The sequence below is a fragment of the Phoxinus phoxinus genome (assembly GCF_949152265.1).
Source record: "Phoxinus phoxinus genome assembly, chromosome: 5".
NCBI classification, from domain to species: Eukaryota; Metazoa; Chordata; class Actinopteri; order Cypriniformes; family Leuciscidae; genus Phoxinus; species Phoxinus phoxinus.
In genome coordinates this window covers 34,002,766-34,030,295 of record NC_136880.1, presented here as the reverse complement: position 1 = coordinate 34,030,295, position 27,530 = coordinate 34,002,766, and the positions used below count along the sequence as shown (strand labels likewise).

General features: G+C 36.2%; 3 protein-coding genes across 5 annotated transcripts in view; 1 reads left to right on the top strand and 2 right to left on the bottom strand.

Annotated features, from left to right (window-relative positions):
- LOC306998780 (uncharacterized protein) overlaps positions 1-7,003 on the bottom strand; it is a 38,101-nt gene extending 31,098 nt beyond the window's left edge. Inside the window, exons 1-3 of the mRNA XM_079613119.1 lie at positions 6,786-7,003; positions 5,053-5,143; positions 3,903-3,995 (exon numbers count right to left, since the gene is read on the bottom strand). Of these exons, the coding sequence (XP_079469245.1) occupies positions 3,903-3,995; positions 5,053-5,143; positions 6,786-6,788 (187 nt within the window). The 5' untranslated portion in view covers positions 6,789-7,003. The remainder of the gene's footprint in view (positions 1-3,902; positions 3,996-5,052; positions 5,144-6,785) is intronic.
- Positions 6,634-11,828, top strand: LOC306998781 (uncharacterized protein; the record flags this gene model as incomplete). Of its 3 annotated transcripts, XM_079613121.1 has the most annotated exons (6): positions 6,634-6,655; positions 6,802-7,043; positions 10,768-10,881; positions 11,050-11,191; positions 11,426-11,540; positions 11,691-11,828. In XM_079613121.1, exons 2-6 carry the CDS (start codon positions 7,037-7,039, stop codon positions 11,826-11,828), a joined length of 516 nt encoding a protein of 171 aa, XP_079469247.1. In that variant the 5' UTR covers positions 6,634-6,655; positions 6,802-7,036. The 3 variants fall into 3 exon arrangements, with proteins under 3 accessions (XP_079469247.1, XP_079469248.1, XP_079469246.1); XM_079613122.1 differs by lacking the exon at positions 6,634-6,655 and having other exon boundaries at positions 6,754-7,043; XM_079613120.1 differs by lacking the exons at positions 6,634-6,655; positions 6,802-7,043 and adding an exon at positions 7,054-7,454.
- Positions 11,829-12,117: 289 nt separating this feature from the next.
- Positions 12,118-14,695, bottom strand: ccl20l (C-C motif chemokine ligand 20-like). The gene is made up of 4 exons (XM_079613123.1): positions 14,558-14,695; positions 14,271-14,388; positions 12,386-12,463; positions 12,118-12,256 (listed from the first exon to the last, which is right to left on the bottom strand). The coding sequence occupies exons 1-4, from the start codon at positions 14,637-14,639 to the stop codon at positions 12,163-12,165; spliced, it is 372 nt and encodes a 123-aa protein (XP_079469249.1). The 5' UTR covers positions 14,640-14,695; the 3' UTR covers positions 12,118-12,162.
- Positions 14,696-27,530: the final 12,835 nt, after the last annotated feature.

The window sequence follows — 27,530 nt, the reverse complement described above, 5'->3', positions numbered from 1 at the left end:
TTTAAATTAATGAATTACGGTGGCTGAGAAGTGCAAAACAAACCGCAATTCCAAAAACAAAACAACAAATTTATAAACGCAATGGAAAGACTAAAAACAAATTAACAAGTTAGAAAACACAATAACATTTACGCAAAACAAATAAAAAAATCAGTAAACACAACGACAAATCTGAAAACAAAATAACAAATCAGAAAACACAATGACAAGTCAGACAAAACGGAAAAGGTAGGTATACAGGTGAAAATCGAAAAATTAGAATATCGTGCAAAAGTTCATTTATTTCAGTAATTCACCTTCAACAAGAAATTAATATATTATATAGACGCACTACACGCAAAGTGAGATATTTCAAGCCTTTATTTGTTATAATTTTGATGATTATGGCTCACAGCTTATGAAAACCCCAAATTCAAAATTAGTATATTGTGAAAAGGTTTTCATAGCTGTAAGCCATAATCATCAAAATTATAACAAATAAAGGCTTGAAATATCTCACTTTGCATGTAATGAGTCTATAGTTTCACCTTTTAAGTTGAATTACTGAAATAAATGAACTTTTGCATGATATTAACATTTTTCGAGTTTCACCTGTATGTACCTTAAATAGCCTACCCATAGACTTCTGAACTGGGAAAACTTGATCACTTACAGTAATCTTTGTCTAGTCTATACGATATTGCATAGTACGGCCCCACCGCCACTGAAGAGATTTGTTATGCAGAGAGCAGGCATTCATGTCACCAGAGGTATCACAAGAGGGGACTGTCTCATTCCCACTCGAAAAAGTGCCTTTAGTCAGTCAGCGTTCTCTGTAACTGCAACTAAACAGTGGAATCTATTGCCAAGGATGATAAGAGAAAAAGACACTTATCGTTTTTTTACTGGTCAGCTTAAGAACTGGCTAATTGATGATCAGATATGTGCACATTAGACTACTGACTGACTGTCTACTGAGAATTGTTGCTTGTTAGAAGATTGTCTTGTGTCAGACTTTGAAATCTCTCATTATGTTTTAGCCTATATTGTGTGCTGACGTTGCTTGTTACTTATTGTGGTGTGTTGTATTTGTTTTATTATTACTTTTCTATGTTGTTATTATTCAGGGTATCTGCACATTTTTTAAAGTCAAATTTAAGGCTTTTTAAGACCTTTTTAAGACCAGAAGAAATCAAAATTAATACCGTACATTAGGGGTTTGCAATATTAACAAAAACATATCTTGATATTTTCAAAGTTTTGTTGATAATAATTAGATATTTTACTGATTTTGTACTGGTACCATTAGGTTGGTTGTTGACAGCAGACTCACAAAGATATTCATATTTAACATATTCTATCTATGCAGTGGTCAGTTCACAGTAGTGACTGAAATTAATTTTTTTATTAAGGGGCAATATTTGCCACCTTAAATTGATTTCCAGGGGCATTTTCACCTAAATATGGAAATTATTTCTAAACATATTTAGAGGTATGCATCACCTTTTATGACAAATAAATTATATTAGAATAACACAGTACCACTGTCAAATTAAATAATTAAATTAAAAACCATCCTTGCAGTGCAGAGGTGACACAGAAGCGGCATCCGAACTGGCATTACTATATTTACACTTAATTTGCAATTGCATAAATAAAGCTATTCAATATTTAAATATGAAATTATTTATAATTTTAACATTTTAATTAAAGGGTACTTTAAATATGCAACTAAACCCGCCAGTAGGTGGCAGTAAGTCACTGTCTTAATAAGCGAGTTGTTGGAGTCATATTCAACCGATTTGTTCAAACGGCCGATTCATTCATTGAATCAAATGATTCGTTCAAAACGCGGATTTCAGTTTTTAAAAAATAATCGCTGTCTGCTGGACTACAGTTTCATTATGAAATTCTCGTCTGCGAAATAAAAGGGGAAACAAACAATATTGCCAATATAAAAAGTAACACACAATGTTATTGTTAATTTAACTGATGTATAAAATAAATAGCACATTTGCAATTGTGCACAGGAAAACGGCACTCTTGCTCGTGATATTCTAATATAACAACATAATATGATATAAATATAATAAGACAAAAACTCATTTGGGGACATACCTATAACTGCTGACACATCACGCAGTGAAAGCAAGCATGAGAGACAAACGCGATGTCAGCTCGCACTCGCGGTGCCTCGTACGTAACGTTAGTTAAAACAATGATTACAATATCATCACAGTTCATAGACAATCCTAAGCACAAAGAATGAACTTACTATTGAACTGACATTTACTCGTTCTCTTATCCTCTCCTCTCGCGTGCAGGAGACAGACGCAGGCTAGTAGCCTACGCTGCCGTAAATGACGCGAATTGTCACGTGAACAAGCAAATCCACAAAGATAGAATAATAAAAATAATACGTACGCTAATTAGATAGTTTTCATTTGTAAAGCATTTAGATACGTCGTCAGTGTCATCTAAAATTTAAGACCTTTCATAGGTAAAAATAAGACTTTTCATAAGTAAAAATAAGATTTTAAGACTTTTTAAGGCCTTAAATTTTAAATATCGAATTTAAGACTTTTTAATACTTTTTAAGGATCCGCGGGGACCCTGTATTTGTGGACTATAAAAAGTTATTTTGTGTTTTTTATATTCTGATTTTAGGTTGCATTTATAATAACTGGCCAGGGACAACAGATGAAAATTAGCCTGTTGAGCTAACTCCGGCACGGGCACCGACGTCTCCGGCACCGACGTCTCCGGCACGGCCACCGGCTTCTCCGGCACGGGCACCGACACCGCCCCTTCCAAAACACGACGTCTCCGGCACCGACGTCTCCGGCACCACCCTCTCCGACACCGACGTCTCCGGCACGGGCACCGACGTCTCCGGCACGGGCACCGACGTCTCCGGCACGGGCACCGACGTCTCCGGCACGGGCACCGGCGTCTCCGGCACGGGCACCGACTTGAGTAATTACTGACAGAATTTTCATTTTTTGGTGAACTAACCCTTTAATACCAAAGTCCCTTTAAGACAAGTCATTTCGCTCAGTGGCCATCTTTGAAACGCCTCTCGTGCATGCAAGTGCAGCTCCTCTTTGAATAGTGAAACACAAAGTTCTCCAAAACTGTGTTCGCCAAGCTTACGATTAGATTTCATATTTGAAATCACCAAAGAAATCTGACAACAACTGTTTAATACATATTGTTTCTAAATGCCCGAATCATGACAAAAAACTACATTTTTCAGGCTGGAACAAGGCAATGTGCATGTGCAGTCCTAAGTGTGTCTGATAACACTGTCTGTTTCTATAGCAACCAAAGCTTCTAACGGCAGCTGCACTTTGGCTGTAGTGACTCGATGACTTTACCAATCGGCGATTAGCTCTTTACTTTTGAAAACGTGGGACTTATTCCGCCATATTGCGCATTGCACTTTCTCCCATTAATAGTAATATGAGTGCACCGTCTTTCTGTAGCTATATAAAATCTTTGTTAATACTTTCCAGGATACTTTGATGAATAAAAAATTAACAAAAAAAAACCCTCAGCAATTTGAAAGATGGATTTTTTTTTGTAACATTATAAATGTCTTTACAGTCACTTTTGATGAATTTAATGCATCCTTGCTGAATAAAAAAAAAAAAACCTGTGATCCTAAACTTTTGAACGGTAGTGTATACGATTAAAAATTTAAGGCAAACTGTATTTTTGGGACCCATTTTATCTTTTACTGCTATGCACAGTGTATTAGATGACAGTTGTATGATATATTAGAGAGTTTCAAAATGTCTAAGTGGAAAGTCACCGTTTATGTACCTTATGAGTCTTGAGTTAGTTTATGGAGATCAGAATGGAAAGTGCAAGGGTGAACATCCCACCCTACAGTCATGATTTTGAGTGATTTTCTTACTCACCGAGTTCTCCAGAAGTCTTCACATCCTTCCTCTTTTCTGCTCTGATGCTCCCCTCCAGCCAAATGAAGGATCTGCTAGGTCCATACCATGTGCCTATGACATAAGTTCAAACTGCTTATTTGAGTTTATTTATTTGTTCAAATAAAATCAACGTAGTAGTTCATGTGGGTGGAGAACAACAAATATATGTTTTGCCAAACAGTAAACAGCAGAGAATTCAGCAAAAGCTGCAATAAAATAAAAATAAAAAAGTATTCTCTGACTGGGGGATCTTTCCTTTCATCTATTCCACAGACACAGGATTGCATCATCAAATATCCGGACCAAAACCACAAAGTGAGCATAAATGCAGGAGGGTGTATCTCCAGAAAATAAAATCATGAAATATACCACACATCTGATGTAAAATCTGACAGACAGTTCCTCTTTTTGGTGATATAGCCTAAAAAGGGTCGGTGTATAAGTGAGATGTCAGTGAGCATCTCTAACTTTGCATTTACAGAAGATCCAGTGAACACAACATGCAGCTCAAGCAGAAGACGATGACGAGTCTCGCTGCAATCGCCGTCATTATGTCAGTTATTATTATGGGGACGAGTAAGTGTTTGAGATGCTATACTTTTAAATTCATCTGTGTGGTGTCTGACTTCCAGAAAAAAAATCTAATCAAACTCCTCAATTCATTAGAATGAACAAATGAATCATGCTGCACATCAGTCTCCCGCAAGGAAATCATGTTACCTATAACAGGATTCAAACTTCAGAAGAGTAAACCTCCTTGTGTCGATGCAGTCATGCAAGTGTTAGATAAAGAATATATATTGTTGCCTATTGTCCCCGCCATTGTCTGATCAGAAAGAATGGCGATTTTTAAATACAATGAAGTCTATTCTCTCTCGTTTTTAGATGGGATGTGATCATGTGACTCTCAAAAACTCTCTCAGCAGCATCTCCCTTAAAATCAACTCTATGGTGTCACGGAGTTACCAGATCAGCACGCTCCGCCCACTCTCACCAGGATTCTAATTCACCGCACCTGCACATCATCACCCACTCACACTATAAAGAGACACTTCCCCTTTACTTCCTTGTCTGGTCTCATCCTAACGTGATCTCACAGACTCTACCCAACTATCTAGTATCTACCTACCGCGAAGATTCCTCTTCAGGGTTTTAGCTCCGATCACCAGCTTCCTGTCTTCCGTCTCCAGCCCTCTGCGCGCTGTATCCACAGCCATCATCTACAAACAAGAGATCAAGATTATAATCCAGCTAAATTCCATATACAGTTCAGATTCTTCAATACATACTCGCCAGTCATCTCTGCTGTTCCACTCCATGCCTCTGTTCAATAAAACTCTGTTTTGACCTACTCACCTGTCTGCTTCTCTCTATACTGTGACATATAGTAGGCTATATGGGTTTTATTTATTGCAATGTAATTTATCATTGAATAAAATTGATGTAGCCTATTATTTATTCATCAATATTTAGTTGGTTTTCCAAGAATGTTGAGCTGTAATAACCTGATGACTAATGAAAGCTATTTATTAGGCTACACTGTATGAACTGACACTACTTTGATCTATTAATCTTATCTATTACAATTGATAGGTAAGCCATGAAATTGAAAGTTTTAGATATAACACAAATCTGTATAAAAAAAGTGCTTAAATAAAGAAGATAACCTAAAGTATTTTTATTGGCATGTATTGCATTAGTAATGGGTCAAATATTAGACATTGTTGAGGATCCACTATGGAGTATCTTATTATGATTTGTCATAGCAATATTCTCTATACTGGAGTAAATGGAGATTGGAAAGTGTGTACAAAAACTCTTATTGTTCATTCATAGTAGTGGACTCTTAAAGGGATACTTGACCCAAAAATGAAAAATTCTGTATCTAATGTCATATAATTATTTATATGCTGTCCGCAATGTTTCATGGGATTGTAGTTATTTCCATAAAGCTAACACAGTCTTCTATCGTTGTCTTTTTGTCTGATTTTTGTTGTGTGTGCGCCTCAAATTTAAGTTTGGAGTGTTGTGTTTCATCTCGTAGCTAATTGTCTTGGTTCATGACTTTTTCAAAATCCCTATGAAAAAAAATAAAAAAATAAAAACTTCTGGAACCAGTGCCCTCTACTGATCAAAAGTAACACTAAAGATAACATTTCGAATAAATGTTGTCCTTTTTAACTTTCCATTCATCAAAAAAAAATCCTTAAAAAAATTATGTATTATGATTACCACAAAACTTTTAGGCAGCTGTTTCTTAACATAAAAACATAGGCTATTTCTTGACCAAATCAGCATATTAAAATGATTTTTGAAGGATCAAGTAACACTGAAACCCGGTTATGACGCTGAAAATTCAGCTATTGGCATAACAGTTACTGCATTTTAAAATATATTCAAATATTTAATATATTAAAATAGAGAACAGCTAATTTAAATTGTAATATTTTACAACAACATAACTCTCTGTTTTTGTATTTAAATACAGCCATGGTAAGCTTAAAATACTTCTTTCAATAACATTAACAGTAAAACATCTGACCCTCAAACTTTTGAACCATAGTAGGCTATATATAGGCTACTTTTTTTATTTAAATAATCTATTATAAAAACAGATGACCATTTATATAGGGTTATTGCAGCACAGCATTTTAATAATAATACAATTTAAAAAATATATATATTTAGTATGTTGGCTCAGGCAGATCACGTGAACCAAGCAATCAGCTAATGTAAGACTCATATCGGCCTTTGTTAGAGATAACAAATTAACAGTCTGCTTTAACAATCTCACGTCTGCTTATAATTGAATCCCGCTATTATTTGTATTATATCAATTTATGTTTTCATATCAATACTCACCATGTCTGTCCTGAAGCCAAATGAACGCCATCTCTTCTTGGAAACGACTAGTTCAGCGACACCGGAATACGCCCCGTCTGAAGGAGTTAAGTGATCGGTTTCATGTAATTCATCATGACTGATTACATTCTTCTGAAGCCTAAATGCGTGTTGCTTAGACTTTGCAACTTTGCTTCAGCTCTCTGGTCCTTGCTGCTGGTAATTTAACTAACCACGTTGGTGCGATTAATCTGCGGGTTACGGTAATTAGGATGCAAGGTGACCATATGACGTCAGTGTTTGTTTTCATCTTTGGAAATGCGTTTCTGATCGGTCTTTTTATGAATGTGTTTTATGTGTTTATTATGGTTATGTGGGATTAAAGGAACATCATTTTATTATATTTAGTTTAATTAATAATTTTCTGAAGCCAGGTAACGGAATCTGCTTTAGGCCTATACGATCTACGTGCACTATAACGTCCTTCTCGTTACGTGGTGGTCACGTGGGCACGTATTTGAAGCGCGCAAGAGGTTATTCGACTTCTTTCGCAGTGATTTTGTCTAATCAAACAAACAACATATTTTTGACAGACTCTTCACAAACAGTTAGAAATGGGCTCATTTATTTCTATTCCTTTGGCTCAACCACCTTTCATATTCGAACTTCCCGCGTCTAAACTCAAAGAAGGTCAGTGACTGAATTAAGTTAACAGTTGAGTTAAAAAAAATCATAACGTTATTGGGGAGACCGCGGGGCTGGTTGTCACTTTTTTTTCAAACTGTTGTTAATATTTCGTTTGTTTATTCATTGTTTTAAGCTGCAGGTTTTCCCAATGTGTTATTCTTCTTAGAAATTGATCTAATCTCAACAGACAACAGTATCGTTAACGTTACACCAGTTTAGTGTAACGCTAGAGGTGGGTAGTAACGAAGTACATTTACTTCGTTACATTTACTTGAGTATTTTTTGGGGAAAATTGTACTTTTAAGAGTAGATTTAAATGTGGGTACTTTTTACTTTTACTCGAGTACATTTCTAATAAAAAAACGGTACTTTTACTTCGTTACGTTGAGCGACGTTCCTCTCGTTACTTTATTTTAATGCAGTAAGTGTTGTTAAATGCGTAGTTTATTCCAAGCGCGCTGTATCTTTTTTCTGGGCATGAGCGATGCTCAATTCACAAATGAATCACTCTTTTGAGTCGATTCTGTTCAAAGACTTCATCAAACAAGTGGGCAGATCTGTCTAAATCGGTTCGCGAATCAGTTTGTATGATCTGTTCAGTTTCCTACACGCACTGAATCGTCTGAAGCGCTTTCAATTCACACTCGACTCGGAGTCGTAACAGGAAGATTTAAGAACATTAAGAAAGCTGGATGAAGTGGCTGTGGACCTACAGTCAAGTGAAAGCAAATCTGCAAATGCATAATTTTTGCCAGCGATGAAGATCTCTATTATCTTCGTATGCTGAGGACGATATATCCTGTGGAACGAATATCGTTCCACAGGACGATATTCGATTTAATTTCATTCAGGTAATACATTTTACAACCAAACAGATTATTACAATATGATAGCACTACTTCAAAGTATGACATTACCCGTTTTTTTGGACATAGGCCTATACATTACTTTATACAATAAATAAGCTACCATTGTCCACATATGAAATGAACACCCGCCATCCCGCGGTAATGTGTGTGTATTGCGCAGTGGCGTGCGAACTCAACTTGAAAACGAATGCCTTTGCCTGCCTTAGACACTGTTGACCAGTTTAAACATGCATGCAGAAATATACATTTAATTAGCTACATTTTGGAGAACAGACAGAAGAAGATCCGTCGATGTGCGTTTGATCGTCGTTTGTGTTCAGATGTTCAGTAGCGGTCAGCGCGAGCACATGTGAAGAGTTTTAACTCTTTCTTCTCTGTGTCAATGTTTCCCTTTACATGCCTTTAAATGCAAAACTCTGCAGATTCACTATATTTCGACATTGTCTAATAATCCAACTGTAGTTGTATAAGTTACTATTATACAAACCAAAGGACAGGCAATGATTTTCGGGCTACAGATGGCAGAAATAATGCTTGTCTCTTCTGTTTTTGTGGCAAAGATAGCCTATCTAATTATGATAATAATAGTCATTTAAATAAAAAATATCTAAATAATATCATGTTTTATATATATATATATATATATATATATATATATATATATATATATATCATATATAGGCCTATGATCCGAAGTAACTAACTATAGCTACTTGAGTAGTTTTCTCATTGGATACTTTTCTCATTGGATACTAATTATGATAATAATAGTCATTTAAATAAAAAATATCTAAATCATATCATGTTTTATATATATATCATATATATCGGCCTATGATCCGAAGTAACTAGTAACTAACTACTTGAGTAGTTTTCTCATTGGATACTTTTTTACTCTTACTCAAGTAACTATTAAGATTGTTACTTTTACTTTTACTTTGAGTAAATATTTCTAGAAGTACTTGTACTTTTACTTGAGTACAGTTTTTGGATACTCTACCCACCTCTGCGCTAGAGCAAGTTGCTCTACAGAACTGTGTTGAGAAAATGAGTAGCAGATATTTGTTTTGTTTGTTAGTTAGTTTTTTTGTTAGTTGCAAGTTAGGTAGAATGGCACATTATTAAATGGATAGTTCACCCAAAAATAAACATGATCCCATGTTTTACTCACAATCAAGGCAGGATGCCATGAACATGAACATGAATTTATGGTTCATGATGCCATAAACACCAGGATGGGTGTATATGACCATCTTCTTTCAGACGAACACAATCGGAAATATTAAAAAAATATCATGGCTCTTCCAATCTTTATAATAATGGCATATGGCAGTGAATGGTGGTCCTGAAGTCCAAAAAGTGCATCCATCCATCATGAAAGTAATCCATACAACTCAAGGGTGTCAATAAAGGCCTTTTTGTAATAAAGGCGTTTTTGTAAGAAAAATATCCATTTAAAACTTTATCAACTGAAATAAGCTCCAGCAGACGGGCTAGTCGACTTACGCCAAAAGAGTAACACTTGACGCCATGTATTAGGCTATGTATGTAGGAGTAGGGCTGTAAACGAATAAACGCGATTAATCGAATCCAAAATAAAAGTTTGTGTTTACATAATATATGTGTGTGTATTGACTATTGAGTATAATTATTTTGTATAAATGCACACACATGCATGTATATTTAAGAAAAATGTGTTATTTATATATAAAATAGTTCTATTTATATATAATATAAATCATAAAAATATATATGCAGTATATAAATGCAAATATTTCTCAAATATATACATGCATGTGTGTGTATTTATATATACAAAATAATTATACACAATACACACACATATATATTATGTAAACACAAACTTTTATTTTGGATTCGATTAATCGTGATTAATCGTTTACAGCCCTATGTAGGAGTAATGTAAGCTTTGATGCCTCTTGCAGTTCAGACAAATAGGGCTGGTCAACAAACTCAAGCTCCGCTTCTCTTATATCGAAATCCTCTTTAAAAATTCTGGTTTTAGACTTCTAATTCGTGGCCAGTGTTTTGTTTTGCTCTATCCTCTGTGCTTCCGCGTTTGTCAATGCGTCAGGTCAGAGGTCACTCTTTCGCCGTAAATCAATGTGTTCGTCTGTTGGAAGCTAGCCTAGTTATATATATATATATATGCACTTTTTTGGACTTCAAAATCAGGACTGCCCTTCATTGCCATTATAAAACTTGGAAGAGCAATGACATTTTTTTTTATATATAACTCCGATTGTATTCGTCTGATAGAAGAAAGTCGTATACCTAGGATGGCTTCAGGGTGAGTAAATCATGGGCATATTTTTGGGTGAAATATCACTTTTTAAAATCTGGGTGACTTGTGTGGTTTTGATTTTGGCAGCGTGATATGGCATTTGATGACTTGTAAGTTGATGTTTTCGATCTGTGTATTGCAGCTGAAGAAGAAGAAGATGATGTTTTTGCAGAATTCCATGCAGAAAATTTGGAAATTTGTGAAAACATGTATCGGCAGAATGCTCGCTCCAAAATGGAAGAGGACATGTTCAATGGTATGAGTTGGCCGATCAGAATCTCTGAAACATGAGAGACATCTAGAAGTTTGCCTAACACTTTCTGCTTTGCAACCAATTCAGAAAGAGCAAAAGTATGCCTAATCCCCTGTCAGTGTTCATAGTATGACGTCTAAGCATAATGTTGATGATTCACATGTTTTTCAGTGTATAGACGTAACTGGAGTGAAGTGGTTGAGAAGTTGAAGGAGAAATACCCCCAGTGGACTTCTAAAGACATCTTGAACCTTAGATTTCATTTTGAGTTTTTTGTTGATAATTATAAGTATCTTCTCCACTACTGTATCCTGTAAGTGAACACTTACTTTCAGTACACATGCATTCTGCAAAGCTAAACCCAGACAGATATCTTTTCAATTGTAATAAAAACGATTTCAGCTCTAGGTGGCAGCACTCTCTAACATCACAAGATTCCATTCTCAAGTCACTAATAGATCAGATTATTTGAATAAATAAGTATTTATAATCTCTCTCACTCTTTTGTCCTCCTCCCTTTACTGTCTCATCATGGACTCTGGGACAGCAATGAGCTGCTTGACTTCTTTCAGGATGACTCTTCTCCCGAGCAGCGCAGAGCGATGTTTGACTCTGTAGACACTCATCATTATGACGCCATCAACTTTGAGGAGTATCTTCAGGTTATAAATAATTCCTTGAACAACAACTTTTACATTATGATTTTTTGTGGACTTCTTTAACATCAGTTTGTCTTAACCTACTAAGTGCAGATCAGAAGTTTCTAGCAGATGTTTGTTTCATATAAGTTTCACTTGTTGTCTCTCTTTTAGCTGATGAACAATATGAAAATTGGGTCACCTGTACCGATGCCTGCTGGGATTGACGAGGACAGAGATGAGATTATGACATTGTGCTCTGATGTATCAGAAGCTCACCCCTTCAAACAGATGTGCTATGGTTTATTCTGAACTACAATGATTGTTTTGTAAAGGAATGGCTGTCATCTGTGTTTCATTAACTCTCAACTGGGTTTTGTCTTTTACAGTAAGTGTCATACATAGAAAATGACTTTATTTTTAACTTCAGTTTTTAATGCTTTTTTCAGTATTACTGTTTAAAACACATCTGTACAGCATCTCAGACTCCATTATACATTTTGTGTGATACAAAAGTGAGTTATGTAGAAAACAAGAGTTTTATTAAGGAATAGAAGTCAAAGTATGATGTATGAGGACAATCATCTGTAATTAAAATAATCTGCCGTTATATGCTTGTTTAAATGGTTATTTATCTGAAAATGCTTTATGGGCTGTTGGTTGTTCTGGGATTTGTATTTTTCAGTTCAACAGTGGTGAGGGGCTGAGATCTCTTGTCGGTCAGTTTAGTTATTTTGGACCTATAAAGAAAATGTAAATTCAAGTTAGTGTTATTTTGGTCATCATAAAAACTATCTATTTATTGCTCAGTGATTGCAAATGTTACCTTGAATGTTGCAATGGTACATTTGGTGACTTTGTCCACTTACCTCAGATGTGCCAGCGCTGCTTTCACCCACTTATCCTCAACACTCGCACACACCTTTTTGTTGTTCTTGGTGAAGAAACTTGAGAAGAAAGATTAAGAAATTACATTTTGGAGACAAACTAATGATAGCAAAAGTTTTGTTTTCTTCTGAAGGTGCTGTAAGTCATGGCAACATATATATACTGTATTTTCTTACATTACTCTTAACTCATTTAAATAATTTACGCAATTTCAACTTTTTTATAAGCTGCCTTTAACTCAATTTATATACTTCACACTACTTTTCAAAAGTATGGGTCAGAATAAAAAAAAAAAAAAAAAAAACTTTTATTCAGTAAGAATTCATTAAATTGATTAAAACTTGACAGTTAAGACTGTCAAACATTTAAAATGTTGCAAAGTATTTCTAATTCAAATCATTTGTAACTATCAAAATATACTAAATGTATCATGATTTCCAAAAAAAAAAAAATTATAAGCAGCACAACTGTTTTCAACATCATCATAATAAGGCAAATTCTTGAGCACCAAATTTGCATATTATAACAATTTCAGACATTGAAATTGTGACAGTGAAGACTGGAGTAATGGCTGAATTTTAAATGAATACTTTTTTTTAAAATATAAAATAAATGCAGATTTGGTGTGATAAGAGACTTTCAAAAACAATAAAATCTTAATGAACTCAAACTTTTGAACAATGTATTATATAGTACATCTAATGTTTATTCATAGATTTTAATTATATATTTTTTATTTATTATATTCTCAACATAAATTGAGTGAAAATTAAAAAATTTAAATAATACAAATAATAATTTGTTACATTTATAAGGCACTTTTCGGGGCACTCAAAGGATTTTACATGGAAAGGGGATCTCTCCTCAACCACCACCAAAAAGAAAAAAAATTATTAAAATAAATGTATTATCCTTTTTTCCTGCCAATGGCAGCCGCACCTGAGCTGCATGTACTCCACAACAAGTTAGCGTAAAACTTGTTCATGTTCTGTTCTGCTCATGTTTCGACTCAAAGAGCATCATGCTTGAACGGAAGCAAGAACATCATACCTTTTTTACAAATTATTTTGTATCAAATTAGTGACTTCGAAAAAATGCTGAATCTTAATCATATATATACCGTTCAAAAGTTTTGGTTCAGTAATATTTTTCATGAACAATTTTATTCAGCAAGAAAGCATTACATTGATCAAAAGTGACAGTAAGACATTTATGTACTAAAAGATTAGTATTTTATATAAATGCCAATCTTTTGAACTTTATATTCATCAAAGAATCTTGAAAAAAAAAATCAGTTTCCCCCGAAATATTAAGCAGTTTTCAACTGACAATAATAAGAAATGTTTCTTGAGCAGCAAATCAGCAAATGATTTCTGAAGGATCATGTGACTGGAGTAATGATGCTGAAAAATCAGCTTTGCCATTACAGAAAATAATTTATTTTAAATTGTAATAATATTTCACAATATTGCTTTTTTTTATTATCTGGTTTTTAATCAAATAATTTCAGCCTTGGCAAGCATGAGAGACTTCTTTCAACAAAAACAACAAAACTTAAAGTTGTTTAGAAACTCTAAACTTGTTTAGACCCCAAACTTAAGCAGTGGTGTATATTTGTCTAATTGTACGGTATAATTGTATAACCCCCACTTTTTAAAAATGGTTTTAATTTCTTTAATGAAGTCACCGATTTTTCAATGCATCAGACTGTATTTTCTGTTTTAAGGCTTTTTTTTTTTTTGTATCGGCTGTGTGCCCTCATATTTAAATGTATGGTTAAATAAACACCTATTTTGGTGTAACCACAATGTGTGGGTAAGTGGGTGAACCCTGACTCATCTCTGAGGGCAGATTACAGTGACTCACATGATGGCATCTATGCGACACACCTCGCGGGAGCTCTGCTCGATGAAGCCCTTGATCACACCGAAGGGCAGAGGATTTCGAGTGTATTTCACACAGCAGGCATAGTTCAGCGGCCCATCTGACGTGACACAAAGCATCTTTCTTACAGTCATAGTCATAGACCCACATAAAGTAGCTCTGTTTATTACAAAATCCCCATTAAAAGGCATCAGAAAAAAATTCATAGCAATGCAATAAAACAAAACAAAAATGCAGTAGGACCTCATTTGTATCCATAAGAAACTTACATGCTGCTGGAGTGTGAGGAAACAGGCTCAGAAGAATGGTGCTGATGAGAGTGATGCTGGCCAGAGGCATTATGAAGCGCATTTCAGACAGAGATGTTTGCTATGGCAGTGCAGGGCCTTATATATTTGTGAGTGATAAGATCTGCACGCGTAGATTCACAAATCAGATACAGGCTCCAAAATGGGGACGGAAACCGCGGAAAACGAGGCCAGGAAAGCCAATAACGCCGATATTACATTGCTTACAAAGCAAGTCCCAACCACAGATGTGCAGAGTGATCTAAGACTGTTTCCGTTTGGCATCTTGAGCAATTACGCATGTCCCATGTGAGAAGCTGCTGTGCAAATGCTAGGTTTTGTAATACATTTTATATGATGACTGAATTTGTTGTGACTGATGATGCAAATTAACATCTTAATACAGAATGTCTGAAAAAACCCATAGTTTATTCTATTCTAATCTATTCTATTCTGTTCATTTTACATCCCCTGTATGACTAACAACGAAAATGCATGTTATCTCGCCATCTATTTTGAATCTTTTGTTAGCTCGTTGAGATTACTTATTTTATCTGATGGTATTACATGATTACAGGTATTGAAATTGAAGACATCAATTTGCGCCTTATCTTGAGCTACCAAATGTGTTTACAGGGAAAGTTGATCATTATGCAATGTGAGGATTAGCGAAACCTCTTCTTTACCATGACCCATTTAGCGGTGAGAATTTCCCCCTCTGAGCAAAAGAACAAATTAACATGCACAGCTTCCGTGACCTAGAAAACATCTCAATACGGGAATCTAAACATCAAGGGGGAGAGTTAATGTAAATATATTTACTTCATCTTGCTTGTATGTGTGTCTTGGAGTGTAAAACACTATTAATTGTGATAGATACTGTAGAGGTTTTGTCATGTGAATCTTCATTTTTGTCTAATGCTGCATATCTTTGATACAATTGTGAGATATGGCATGTATAAATTTAGAAAATATCTCATGCAAGGTGCAAGGCAAACTGTCTGTTGTGAGCAAGTTCTATTTCTGTCGGCTGATAAATCATTTATTCTGTATATCCAGGAAATTGCAACCAGGCTTAATATCTAAGCAACCCTGTGGCTTTCAATATGTGTTTTGTTTTATTTTTTGCTGTATTTTATCATACATTTCCTAACTGCACTCTCAACACCATGAAAAAAGTGATTTTCTTTGTTAGTATTCTTTATTGAGTGGGAAGTTGTCATTGGTAGATAGATGAGTAGACAGACAGACATGGATGGTTGAGTAGGTAGATATGGGTATGTAGGTGGGTAGACAGACAGACAGACAGACAAACATACACTTAGGTGGATCTGTAGAAAGATGAATGAATGGATTGATTTATGGACAGATGGATGATAATATATGGACTCATAGATGAATAGTAGGATGGAGAAACACACATGCAGATATATACAGATGGACAGATTGTTGGAACGACAGACAGATGGATGGATATATACATAGCATACATACATACACACATACATAGGCTATATACAGTCAAACCAAAATTTATTCAGACACCATCAACATTTCTCACATAATCACAGTTTATTCGCTATATAGAAAATGATAATAAAATATGACAAGAATTCAGAGTTATCAAATCAATTGATATTTCACTGGTTTTTGCCATCCTTCTGTTAGACTGTCTCACAAATGAATTAGGTTGAATAACTGTCAGCTGTTAAATATAAGTACACAATTAGATAAAATCCAGGTCAACCAATTACCAAGCGATGCTTAATTTTGTTCGGTCTGTGGTGTAAAAAGATTGCATTAGCATTTAAAGAAAACGAAAAAACACATAAGCAAATAATATTCAGGTCAAAGTGTCTGAATAATGTTTGGTCCCAATTTTTTTAAATAAATTTTACCTGGTATTTTTTGGGGTATAATATTTCACAGTTTACTTTATTTTGCTATCCTCACTCATAGGTGTCTGAATAATTATTGGTTTGACTGTAGATTATTAGATTTGATGGATGGATGGATGGATGGATGGATGGATGGATGGATGGATGGATGGATGGATGGATGGATGGACACATGCAGATAGATGGATCTGATGAACAGATCATTGGGAGGACATGCAGACAGATGGACGGATAGATAGCCTACATATATAATTGGATGGATGGTCATGGATGGATGGATGGATAGATGGATGGTCATGGATGGATGGATGGATGGATGGATGGATGGATGGATGGATGGATGGATGGATGGATGGATGGATGGATGGATGGATGGATGGATGAATGGATGGATGGATGACTGACTAGTAGATTTGATAGATAATTGAATGGATGGATGGAAACACATGCAGATAGATGGATACAGATGGACAGATAATTTGATGGATAGATGGATAACACATTATGTCGTCATACAGATGTGGTGCAATATGAAGGTAGATCATTAATATTTAACTTGACTATAAAAACATTCGCAGATGTTCACTTCTAAGGGATACGTGTGAATGAAGATGATGCCGATGTCCACTGAACATTGAGGTGTTCTGCATTAGTGTGTAAACTGACGCTGAGTAAACAGCAGTCTGGCTCCATCTGTACGTACAGCACAGTTGAGTTAATCATTGCTGCGACACCTTTACTCTCCCTCTCAATATCTCCACTTTTCTCTTTATATTGAGACCTTTCTTTCTGTCTCTGTCTCCGCTCTCCCCCGCACTCTGCTCTGCAACACACGTGAATCATATTGTACGCCTCCTCTCGTCTGTGCCAGGGCGAGTGGGACTTTCTGCTCGTGCAATTCAATCTTTTCACATGTTTGCTCTCAGTCTGAATAATTACCGTACGTGGGTGGATGTAAGCTTCTCTCATTTTGATTCCTTCATAATGACCCAGTGGGAGGTTAACAAATTAATACCTCAAATGATGAATCTGGGGAGACGGAGAGAGGAGAAACCGACAAAAGACATGTCAGGTCACCAGCTCTCTCATTCATTGCTCTCCGGTGATAAATATTTGATGCTGAGATTGAAATTCATGGGGTAAATGTTACACCTGGGTCCTCTGAAGCCTGAAGACAGATAGATCACCTGTCAAAGTGAGTACGCTCAGGCCAGGCCTCGCATACGCTGGTTGGAAATGCCTGTGAAATCACGAGGTACAATAACTGGTTCGTATTTGACCTAGATTGACCTTGAGGTCAGAGGTGAGACAGTCATTTATCTTGGCTGTTTTTTCAGAATATCTGTCAATTTAAGAAAGGTGATTGGCTGGATGGATGGATAGGCTATATATAGATAGATAGATAGATAGATAGATAGATAGATAGATAGATAGATAGATAGATAGATAGATAGATAGATAGATAGATAGATAGATAGATTTCTTCAACTATATGGCACTTAAAAATACTTTTATTTTTTGAAAAATAACACTTAATTAAAATGCAGTAAAAAAAAGTTTGTTTTGTTTAAAAAAATATATATTGAAATGTCTTGGTCTGAGACTAAGTAATAAAATCCATGCAAATGTAAATTATGAGATCCCATCATAATGAGATAAAGTGTCAGCATTGCGATTTTTTTTTTTTTGTCTTAATTTCTACCTTTTTTATCTTAGTAGAATGTCTTTCGATGATATCTCTAAATTATGACTTAGATATGTCCCATAGCACTGTATGTACGCCCTTTTCCACCCCGGTATATAAAAAAAAGTTTAACATAAAGTGTCCCAACCAGCCATCTACAATTTTAAAAATAAATCAGTCTAATAAAAGGCGTTTTCTTAATATAATTTTAAACTCCCTATACACTCGTTGTATTGAAGTAAAATGTCAATATTTCCCTTCAGGGGGCGCCAGAGGATATGGAGATGGATTTGTTGTTCCTTGTCTTGCTTTGAATTAAGAATGAGGATATCGCTAAAATGATTGCTGTTGTTTTCAGAAAAAAGTTCTGCATTCTGCTCACATGGACACCATTTGTTACCAGGCTGAATAAAACTGTTTTAGTCATTTCCTGGTGGCATTTGTTCAGTTTTGTCATCTCATGAAAAAACGAAAATGCTTTTAACATTAAAATCACCTCAAAGACTTTGGCCAGAAAACTGTCTGCTTAAGTAGGAGATTTGTCACAGAGGACAGACAGAGTGGACACAGAGCCATAAATATGAGAATAAATATCTCAGCTGGCATAACGTTGTCAGTGACACAACATTTACCTCCCCCTCTCTCTCAAATTTGGGCCACGCTCCAACTTTAAAGTAATCAAATATTTCTCATTCTAGGGGTGATTTTTGTAGTTTGTGATAAATTCTGTCCAATAAAGCCGGTGAGATGACAGCTATGAAGGATGTAAAGGACACCGAAAAGAATGAATGATTATTTAAGGCCCCGCTTCCTGCAAGGAGGGCCCCGAGCCAGAGACAGCACAGTTCTAACTCTATAAAAGTGTCAGTGTAAAAGTCTTTTGCAGTCCTGCATTTGCAATGATTGGGAGTTCAAGACTGAAGAGTGAGCGAGTTCGTGTATGTAAAGCGGAACTGGAAGGCCCTGTCCCAAATGGCAAACTTGTTTATGAGACCATGTGGTGTCCCATTTGTCATTTTAGGTTTCAGAAGGGTGCTCGTGAGTTTCTGCCTACCTTTAGCAGCTGCTATGTTTCTTCAGTCAGTGTGCACTTTTGCTGATGTTGACAGTTTATGTGTACAATGTCATAATCAACCAACTTTCCTCATTTCCTTTCATTATTATGTTTGATGATAATTTTTAGGGTTAGGAAATGAAAGTCAATAGACCCTTTTCACTTTTTCCGGGTTTCTCAGAAGTTGTCATAGTTGGGTGAACTTCTATAGAGGTGATTGGAAAATACAGATAGTGTTATAACATTAAGTTTTAAAAAAATATACATTGAAAATGTAAAAAACTTTGCTAGTTTTATGATGTTAACTCTAAAACTCTATACTAATACTCTGACCTCTACTACTCTGAAACGAATAAGCGTCATCACAGTCTGTGAAAAGGGTTCATTTGGGGTCAAATGTTGTTTTGGACCCCATTTACTTTCATTGAATGGGTGGATTTTTTATTTCTTCAAAATACAGGTTTTGGAACGACATGAGGATGAGGAAATGATGACAGATTTGTCATTTGGTGTGTGCAACTATCGCGTTAAATCTCCATACATCATGACAATAATGAATCACTTGGAATTTCAATGAAGGACATGCACCCGTCAACGCACACACACTTTCATGTGTTGCTGCTACTGAAGAGTTGCTTATGCAAACACTTTAGCGCTCTGTGCAGCATGCTAACATTTGCTCAACACTGTCCTCCTGTGCAACAGAAAACAAACACACACTGCTGGCCCAGAGGAGCACGGGCCACAGCGCCACGATAAATCAAAGTGCCAGCTCCGACACACAAACGCAAGATCTGTAGGCAGAATGCATCTTGACAAGAGCCTTCTCAGCGCGGGTGCTTTGTGTTTCGGTGTCGGGAGCAGAGGAGTTACACAGATAACAGATGGATTTATGACAGGGCTTAGGCAGGGATTAGGGCACCTCAGACCTAGATGATTGCACAGCTTATCATGTCACCTTTAGCTTTATCACAGACGTACGCTTCTGAGAAGACTGCCAGAGAGAAGGGTTCTAAGCCTTGTGGGGTGGGTTAGACAAAGAAAGAAGGAGAAATGCTATGTTAGCATTAGCAATGGGGGGAATACAGTAAATACAATGAATTTGATAATTGCTTTGCTAGTATTTTCAGAACAGTAAATGTGATTTCACAGAGTAAGCTTTGTTAACAATCAGATTTGAGGGACAAGTTTACAGTTTATGTCAAGTTTAGGCTTACAACCAAGGTTAGGTGCTTCTACATCAGTGGCGGCTGCTGGTCTTTCAAAGAGGGGAAGCTCATTTTCGGCCTACATCATAAAAATGGTCCAAAACTTCCATCAAAATATGTGTATCGTGATTGTCAAAACATTAGGTAATTAAACAGAATTTTATTAAGTTTAGTAAAAACATGTTACAATGTTTACATGGTACAATGACTGTAGGCTACTGATTTCATTATTGCATTTCAATTCAATTTTATTCTTTTGATTTGATTCGGATCTTGATTCAATATCGATTCATTTGGATAAATATTAGGTAACGTTAGCCTAACTTACATAAAATTTTTTTTCAAGAAAAAAAAATATCATACATGCTGAGAGCCCTCTGTCAGCTGGTATTATTATTAAAGGTTAAATAACATCTCAAATTAAATATAATACAAATATAATATAAAGATGTCATACAGTGCACATATTTAGCAAAATACTCCTCTCTGTAGCTAATTTTTCTAGCCAACTAACGTGCAATGGTTATTAAATGGCTTTCTTGATCCTGAGGTAACGTACGTTAAACCCTGGTTAAACCTAAACGTTGTGCCATTTTTCTTTCCGCGTTGAAAAACACTGATTGCTCGATATTAAGTATGAGGGATATACATTTTGGTAAGTTGTACTGGATCTTTCAACATGCTGATTCGTGTTTATTTATTATTTACTAGTTGTAAAGGGTGAGAGATGATCTGTCACGTCACATTTACAAGTGCTACAGCGATATTTATTGTTTGAATTTCGTAATACAATTTACAGAATCGGAGAGCTGAGAATTTGCTTATCAAAATTAACCTTCTCTTTGTTGTCTGTCAGTGTCAGTGTCCACTTTGCTGCGCGATTTTTCCCTGCGTGTTTACTTTTCATTGAGCTCGAATAGCTTCAGCTATGGACAGAAATTCTGTCAATCAAAAGGAGATGACAGACCCTCCAATCACCACGCAGACGCTCGGAGTCCGGGCCCGCCCACTCCTCCATTCCCCCCAGAGACGCTGAGCGTCCGTGGGCGGGACATAATCGCAGCATTTATCCAATGACCGTCTAGTTTCGCAGCACTGAAAAAAACTGTTCAAAGCAGCCCCATTGAAGTCAATGGACGCTCGGCTTCAACAGGGAAATGCACTGTGACGCTGCGGGAATGAATGAGAAGGAAATCGAGTCAGCTGACCAGCTGCTGATTCTGAATGAACTCGTCTTCGAGATGAACGCGTTCTAAAGCATTTTTAGTCAATAAAATGTTAACAAAATAGTACGTATATTTGACCATTAATTGTTGACATTATAGGGGAAGCCGAGCTTCCCTTGCAGTCTTAAAGAAATCGCCACTGTTCTACATCAGTGTTGTTCACCCATTATTTCCCTCTGAAGTTATGGGTACGGTTAGCTTAAGAGGTAAGGATAGTGTTTTGACTAAATTTGACAGGAATGTTGTTCCAGGATCACTATAATATGTTGATCCAAGAACATGTCTTATTTGGCAAAATCATGATGACCTACACACTTTCAGGAAAGTTTGCGTAACATTTTTAACGGTGGGAGGAGTGACGGAGGAGGAAGATGGTGCATCTGATGAATGGGGCATCTCGTCCAAAGTGCCAGAAAAATGAGCAGTGGTTTGGAAGATGGTCAGAGAGGCCAAGAAATTATGCGATTATGTATTAGCCTCCTCCAAATGTGTGTGTTGAGGTAATGCCCTTCATTTTCACATCACTGGTGTGTCTTCGTGGGCAATTATGAAATCCATAAATTAGGTATGCGCCGGGAGGTCGTTTACATATTTCTTTGGCTATCTTTGTGTTTTATTACGCAATGCTCTCAGCATGCGTGTGAATGCGCTATAACTTTATGTTGGAGTAGATTTATGACCGATTTACATTAACCCACAGAAACATTTCCCATGGACAGGCTCGGATGTATTTTGTGGGCTTTTCACACATTTTCTCATCTTGACTTTGGGTGAAAATATCTGCAGAATTTTGCAGGGTGAGTTTAAACATGGTAAAAAGTGTTACATGCGGTACTATGCTCTGAAAGCATAATTATAAATACAGTAAGGGATAATGTACAGTCAGCCGCTTTAGTCAATTCATCATCATAAAAAAAAGGGTGGACAAGGCAATTCACAAAAATTCTTCAAGTAAGGATGGCCTCCCAAAATATGTTTTGTGAATTTGAGTTGTTTCAAATATTAAGCATTGCAACTCTTGCTACATATAATTCATATAGCCTACTGTACTACTCAAAAGTTTGGAATAATTAAGATTTTTAAAATGGTTTGAAAGAAGTGTCTTATGCTCACAAAGGTTGCGTTTATTTGATGTAAAACAGTAAAAACATTAAAATATGATGACAAAATGACTGGTTTCTATTTAAAAATATTTTCAAATTAAATGTTCTTCCTGTGTTGGCAAATCTGCATTTTCAGCATCATTACTCCAGTCTTCACTGTCGCATTAACTGCTGAATGGCTCCTGAAAAACCAGCTTTGTAATCACAGGAATAAATGACATTTTAAAATATATTAAGAAGTTATTTTCGCATGTTCACGCAAAACAACGTGCTCTGGCGTCAACACAACAAGAATGTGTCGTGGTGTTCGAGTGTTTTTTTTGTTGTTGTTGTTGTTGCACAAAGCACTCGCGTCACTTCATAAACTTGTGGTTTAACCACTGAAGTTACACAGATTACTTTAATGATGCCTTTACTACCTTTCTGGGGCTTGAAAGTGGTAGTTGCGTAGGCTGGAGGGACAGAAAGAACTCATTAAAAATATATTAATTTGTGTTCTGAAGATGAACTAAAGTCTTACGGGTTTGGAACGACATGAGGGTGAGTAAATAATGATAGGGTTTTCATTTTTGGGTGAACTATCCCTTTAAGAATGTTATGTGAATCTGTCCTCGGGATCTTATGAGGTCCAGAAGAGGCACATTTCACATTTAATGACCATCTGACTACATGTGTATCTGCATTGTGTATATAAATGGACATGAAATATTGATTGATGAGGAATTTACTATATTACAGTATGTGAACAGAAAGAAGACCTGAAGTGGAATAAATGGGTAGAACAGTTTAGAAGGTCAAATTCAGAATCAGAATTTACAATTCAGTCGTCATTAAACAAAAACCATAGTAGGTTGCAATCGGCCAATCAATTAACACAATGTACAGTACAACTTTGTGATTGACAGGCGTTTGAAATCTTTAGTTTTCTCTGGGCTCATTCCATGTGGGTTAGCCCATTGGGAGGGTATACCACATTACATTGACTATTTCTCCTCCAGAATACATGCTGGAAACTTCTGAGGGTCCTGTCACTCCATGAGAGTCCATGGGTGTTTTATCATTGTGTGTGTATGGCAAAGAAACAAAAAGTGCATGCAAAGTGAGAGACACACAGCAGGAATTCCACAGCTAACTGTCACTTCCTCCCCCTTTTGCTCAGAGTGTGGGCGGCAACTCGAGATCTCTGTGTGTGTGTGTGTGTGTGTGTGTGTGTGTGTGTGTGTGTGTGTGTGTGTGTGTGTGTGTGTGTGTGTGTGTGTGTGTGTGTGTGTGTGTGTGGATGTATTGCTTATGTATGCAGGAAAGACGTTTTGTTCGTGTATAAAAGACCATGACAAAATGTATATTCTTTGATGCCGCTCGATCATATGTTTGTGTCACTGAAGCTGAGAGAAAGAGACAGTAAGACAGTCAGTGAGCTCTGTATAAATAGAGGATGTCTCTGGTGTGTTCGCAGGCTGAAGTGTTTATAGGCTACTTGAAAGCCAGCACATTAGAAAGCTGTTCCTGGTTGAATGTCACAAAAACACGTTCGGGTTGTATTTCTTTGTAAAATCTAAAGAAAAAATCTACAAATTGTATTTATGTATGCAGCACACCAAAGTCAATTGCCATAAAATGTTTGTTTTTATCCCCCAGTGGAATTTAATAATGAGTTGAAATCCAAGTGTGTGTGTGTGTGTGTGTGTGTGTGTGTGTGTGTGTGTGTGTGTGTGTGTGTGTGTGTGTGTGTGTGTGTAATGAGAAATGTAATTTTTTTTTTTTTTTAATAAATAAGAAAGCATATGCATTAAGCCTATAAGGACCATTGTTTCAAGCTAAATGAAAATACTATATATATATTTATTATATACTATATAATATATTTACAAAAAGACTGATATATATGTTGGATATAATATAATTTAAGAATTTGCCTATTCAATTTTTTATCAATTCATTCATTTAATTTTTGCCTGATTTTTGTCTTCATCAGAGTGGGCTTGTGCTAACCGGCAGAACTGTAAACCCCTTCTGCACAGAGACTGGGAATGATATTAAGGGGGTGTAGTTGCCATGCAATCTGTCTGTTTGTCAATAGGTCATCCTCTGAATATGCACCGACCCACAAACCATAAACCTTAATGATATGTTTTAGGGTACATGGATGGACTGTGCCTGATGCTGATTACCCCAAGATTACGCAGGGTTTGAATAGGGATTGTAATCTGCTCGTAACTCATGTTTGCTCAGCGCAGATGTGCAGCCATTGTCATGAATGATGACAGCGCTAAGAGACCACCCTGAGCGCATGACAATCATCTTTAATGAAATAAGAGATTACAGTGGATTAATGGTCTGGGAAACGTGTAAATGAGAGACTAAATTGCCCTCGTTCGTTGATAGTGTGTGCGTGCTCATGTTCTTTTAAGCACACTCAGAACATGATCATTTCACTTCACATTTCAGGCCGAGGAGTTGAGCAGTCTAAATCTGCCGTGACATTCTCAATACAATAGAAACATAAAAAGGGTTTCACATCACATCAAGTGTGTGTGTGTGTGTGTGTGTGTGTGTGTGTTACATGTGAAATATACTGTAGAAAAATGCCTGTTAAAAATAATGAATAAAATAATATATTTAGTGAGCATTATGTTTAAAACAAGTGGGAAAATTTGCCACTTGAAAATATAATAAGAAAATTAAAAAAGATTTAAGTTTAAAATACTAAACCATTTATATATATATATATATATATATATATATATATATATATATATATATATATATATATATAGGCCTATATATAAATATATATATATAAAAAGCTAGTAGTGAAACATTATACAAAAATAATCACAATTGTTGCAATTGTTAAGTAGAAATTACTATTAATTATTAAATTGTTTTATTTATTGTATTTAAATGAATGAATGTATGTATGTACAGTACAGTACAGTATGTCCAGGTATTCAGATCTTGTTGTGTGACTTGCACTTGTTAAAATGCACAAATATTCCACATTTCTCATAAAAACGGCATGTATTCTACAAAATATATTAAAAAAATAATTAGAAAAAATATTTTAAAGTAGATACAAAGATAATATGTTAAGTAGCACTTCACATTGTTTGACCTGTCATATCAACTACACAGATGCACTTTGAGTACACTAAGACTTCCTAAAACAACAACAACAAAAAAAACCTAAAAAAAAACATGAAAGACAAGATATTGTGTCAGATATTGTGTAAATAATTATCTAGTTTTTTTTTTTTTTTTTTTTTTGCAATACAGGGTTTGTGAAAGTCAATTTATAATTCCTCTGTGTTTCCACGTCCGTTGTGTGTGTGTGTGTGTGTGTGTGTGTGTGTGTGTGTGTGTGTGTGTGTGTGTGTGTGTGTGTGTGTGTGTGTGTGTGTGTGTGTGTGTGTGTGTGTGTGTGTGTGTAACACGTTTGAGTTTATTTTGGATCAGCACGGCTGTGGTTTGTGTGTTCCCCTCAGACCACATTCCAATTTTTCGACCGCTTGCCAGCTCTAGTCGAGATTGGAAGTGGTTCTTGGTCTGAGTAGAAATGTGGGGCTCAGACCAGCCCTGTGTTTGTGTGCATGTGTGTATGTTTTGGCTGAGCACACAAACGTCTAGTGGCATCAGTGTTCGTTGTGCTTATAATTCAGCAATATGACTGTGTGCGCTCTGGTCTGAGTGTTTGTGTGAGTGTGTGCCTGTGTTTGGGTCTCCATATGGAGATATTTACTCAGATGTCATGACACAACTGTGGAAAATTGGTCTGTAGATCTGAAAGCACAGATCCGTGCTGAGCCAAGCGCTGCCTCTCACAGGTACTCCCACGTCCTCCGAAGAGAACCGCAGGGGGGAGGCCGTTCTTTGTTACCCCCCTCCCTTCAGGAAGAGCTGGGACAGGGAGTGGGAGGACAGCTGAAATACCCCTCTTTTCCCCCTTTTGGTAGCGAGTAAAGCTTTAAGCACTCTGTCCGGAACAAAACAACCCCACAGTGATCCTTCTATCTGGCTCTTTCACTCTTTCTGACTCCGTAGGAGCCTTCATACAATGTGAGATCAAGGTATCAGACTAGGGTGCGGATTGAATTGGAAGTACACACTGGAAAACACACACTGACCCCTAGACCACATCTCCCCACACCCATTCGCAGATTACAAGCCCCTCTGTGGCCAGGGCATGCCATCAACATTATTAATGGCTGCTAAAATGTGGCTACCTCAAGGTCCTGAGCAGAATAAATATCATTCATCACAGGCACAATTCAAACAAGCTAGACAGATGAGTGTTAAAGTACATTCTTTTAGCCAGTGGGGATGAATGCACAGTGTATATTTGGAAGGGAGATGTGTAACGAGAGAGGAAAAGTGAAATGTTTGACTTCGAGAGAAAAGAGTGCAAACACACTGCCATGGAGAATATTTAGCCTTCGAGAATATATGTTCCAAATAGCCTATCACTACCTGGTTTATTCGCCACTCAAGAGGTCTATAACAACCCTAAAGACGGCACTTTTTTCTCAAACTTTGATTCACTAAAGGGTGTCCAATTGTTTTTGTACATCTGGAAGAGGCCAATTTAACTCTTATTTGGCGCTCACCTGCATCTATTCAGTATGTGCATGGTTTTCAGTAAGTTGCTATATGTTCCCTGTTGAATGTTATAGCAACATGTGATATTTGATTTTAAAATGCCAGTTCAAAGTCTTTAACAGACATTTGTAATTAAATATGTTGTTTAAAACCAAATCTGATGCTTTCCAGGTGTTGTAGGCCTAC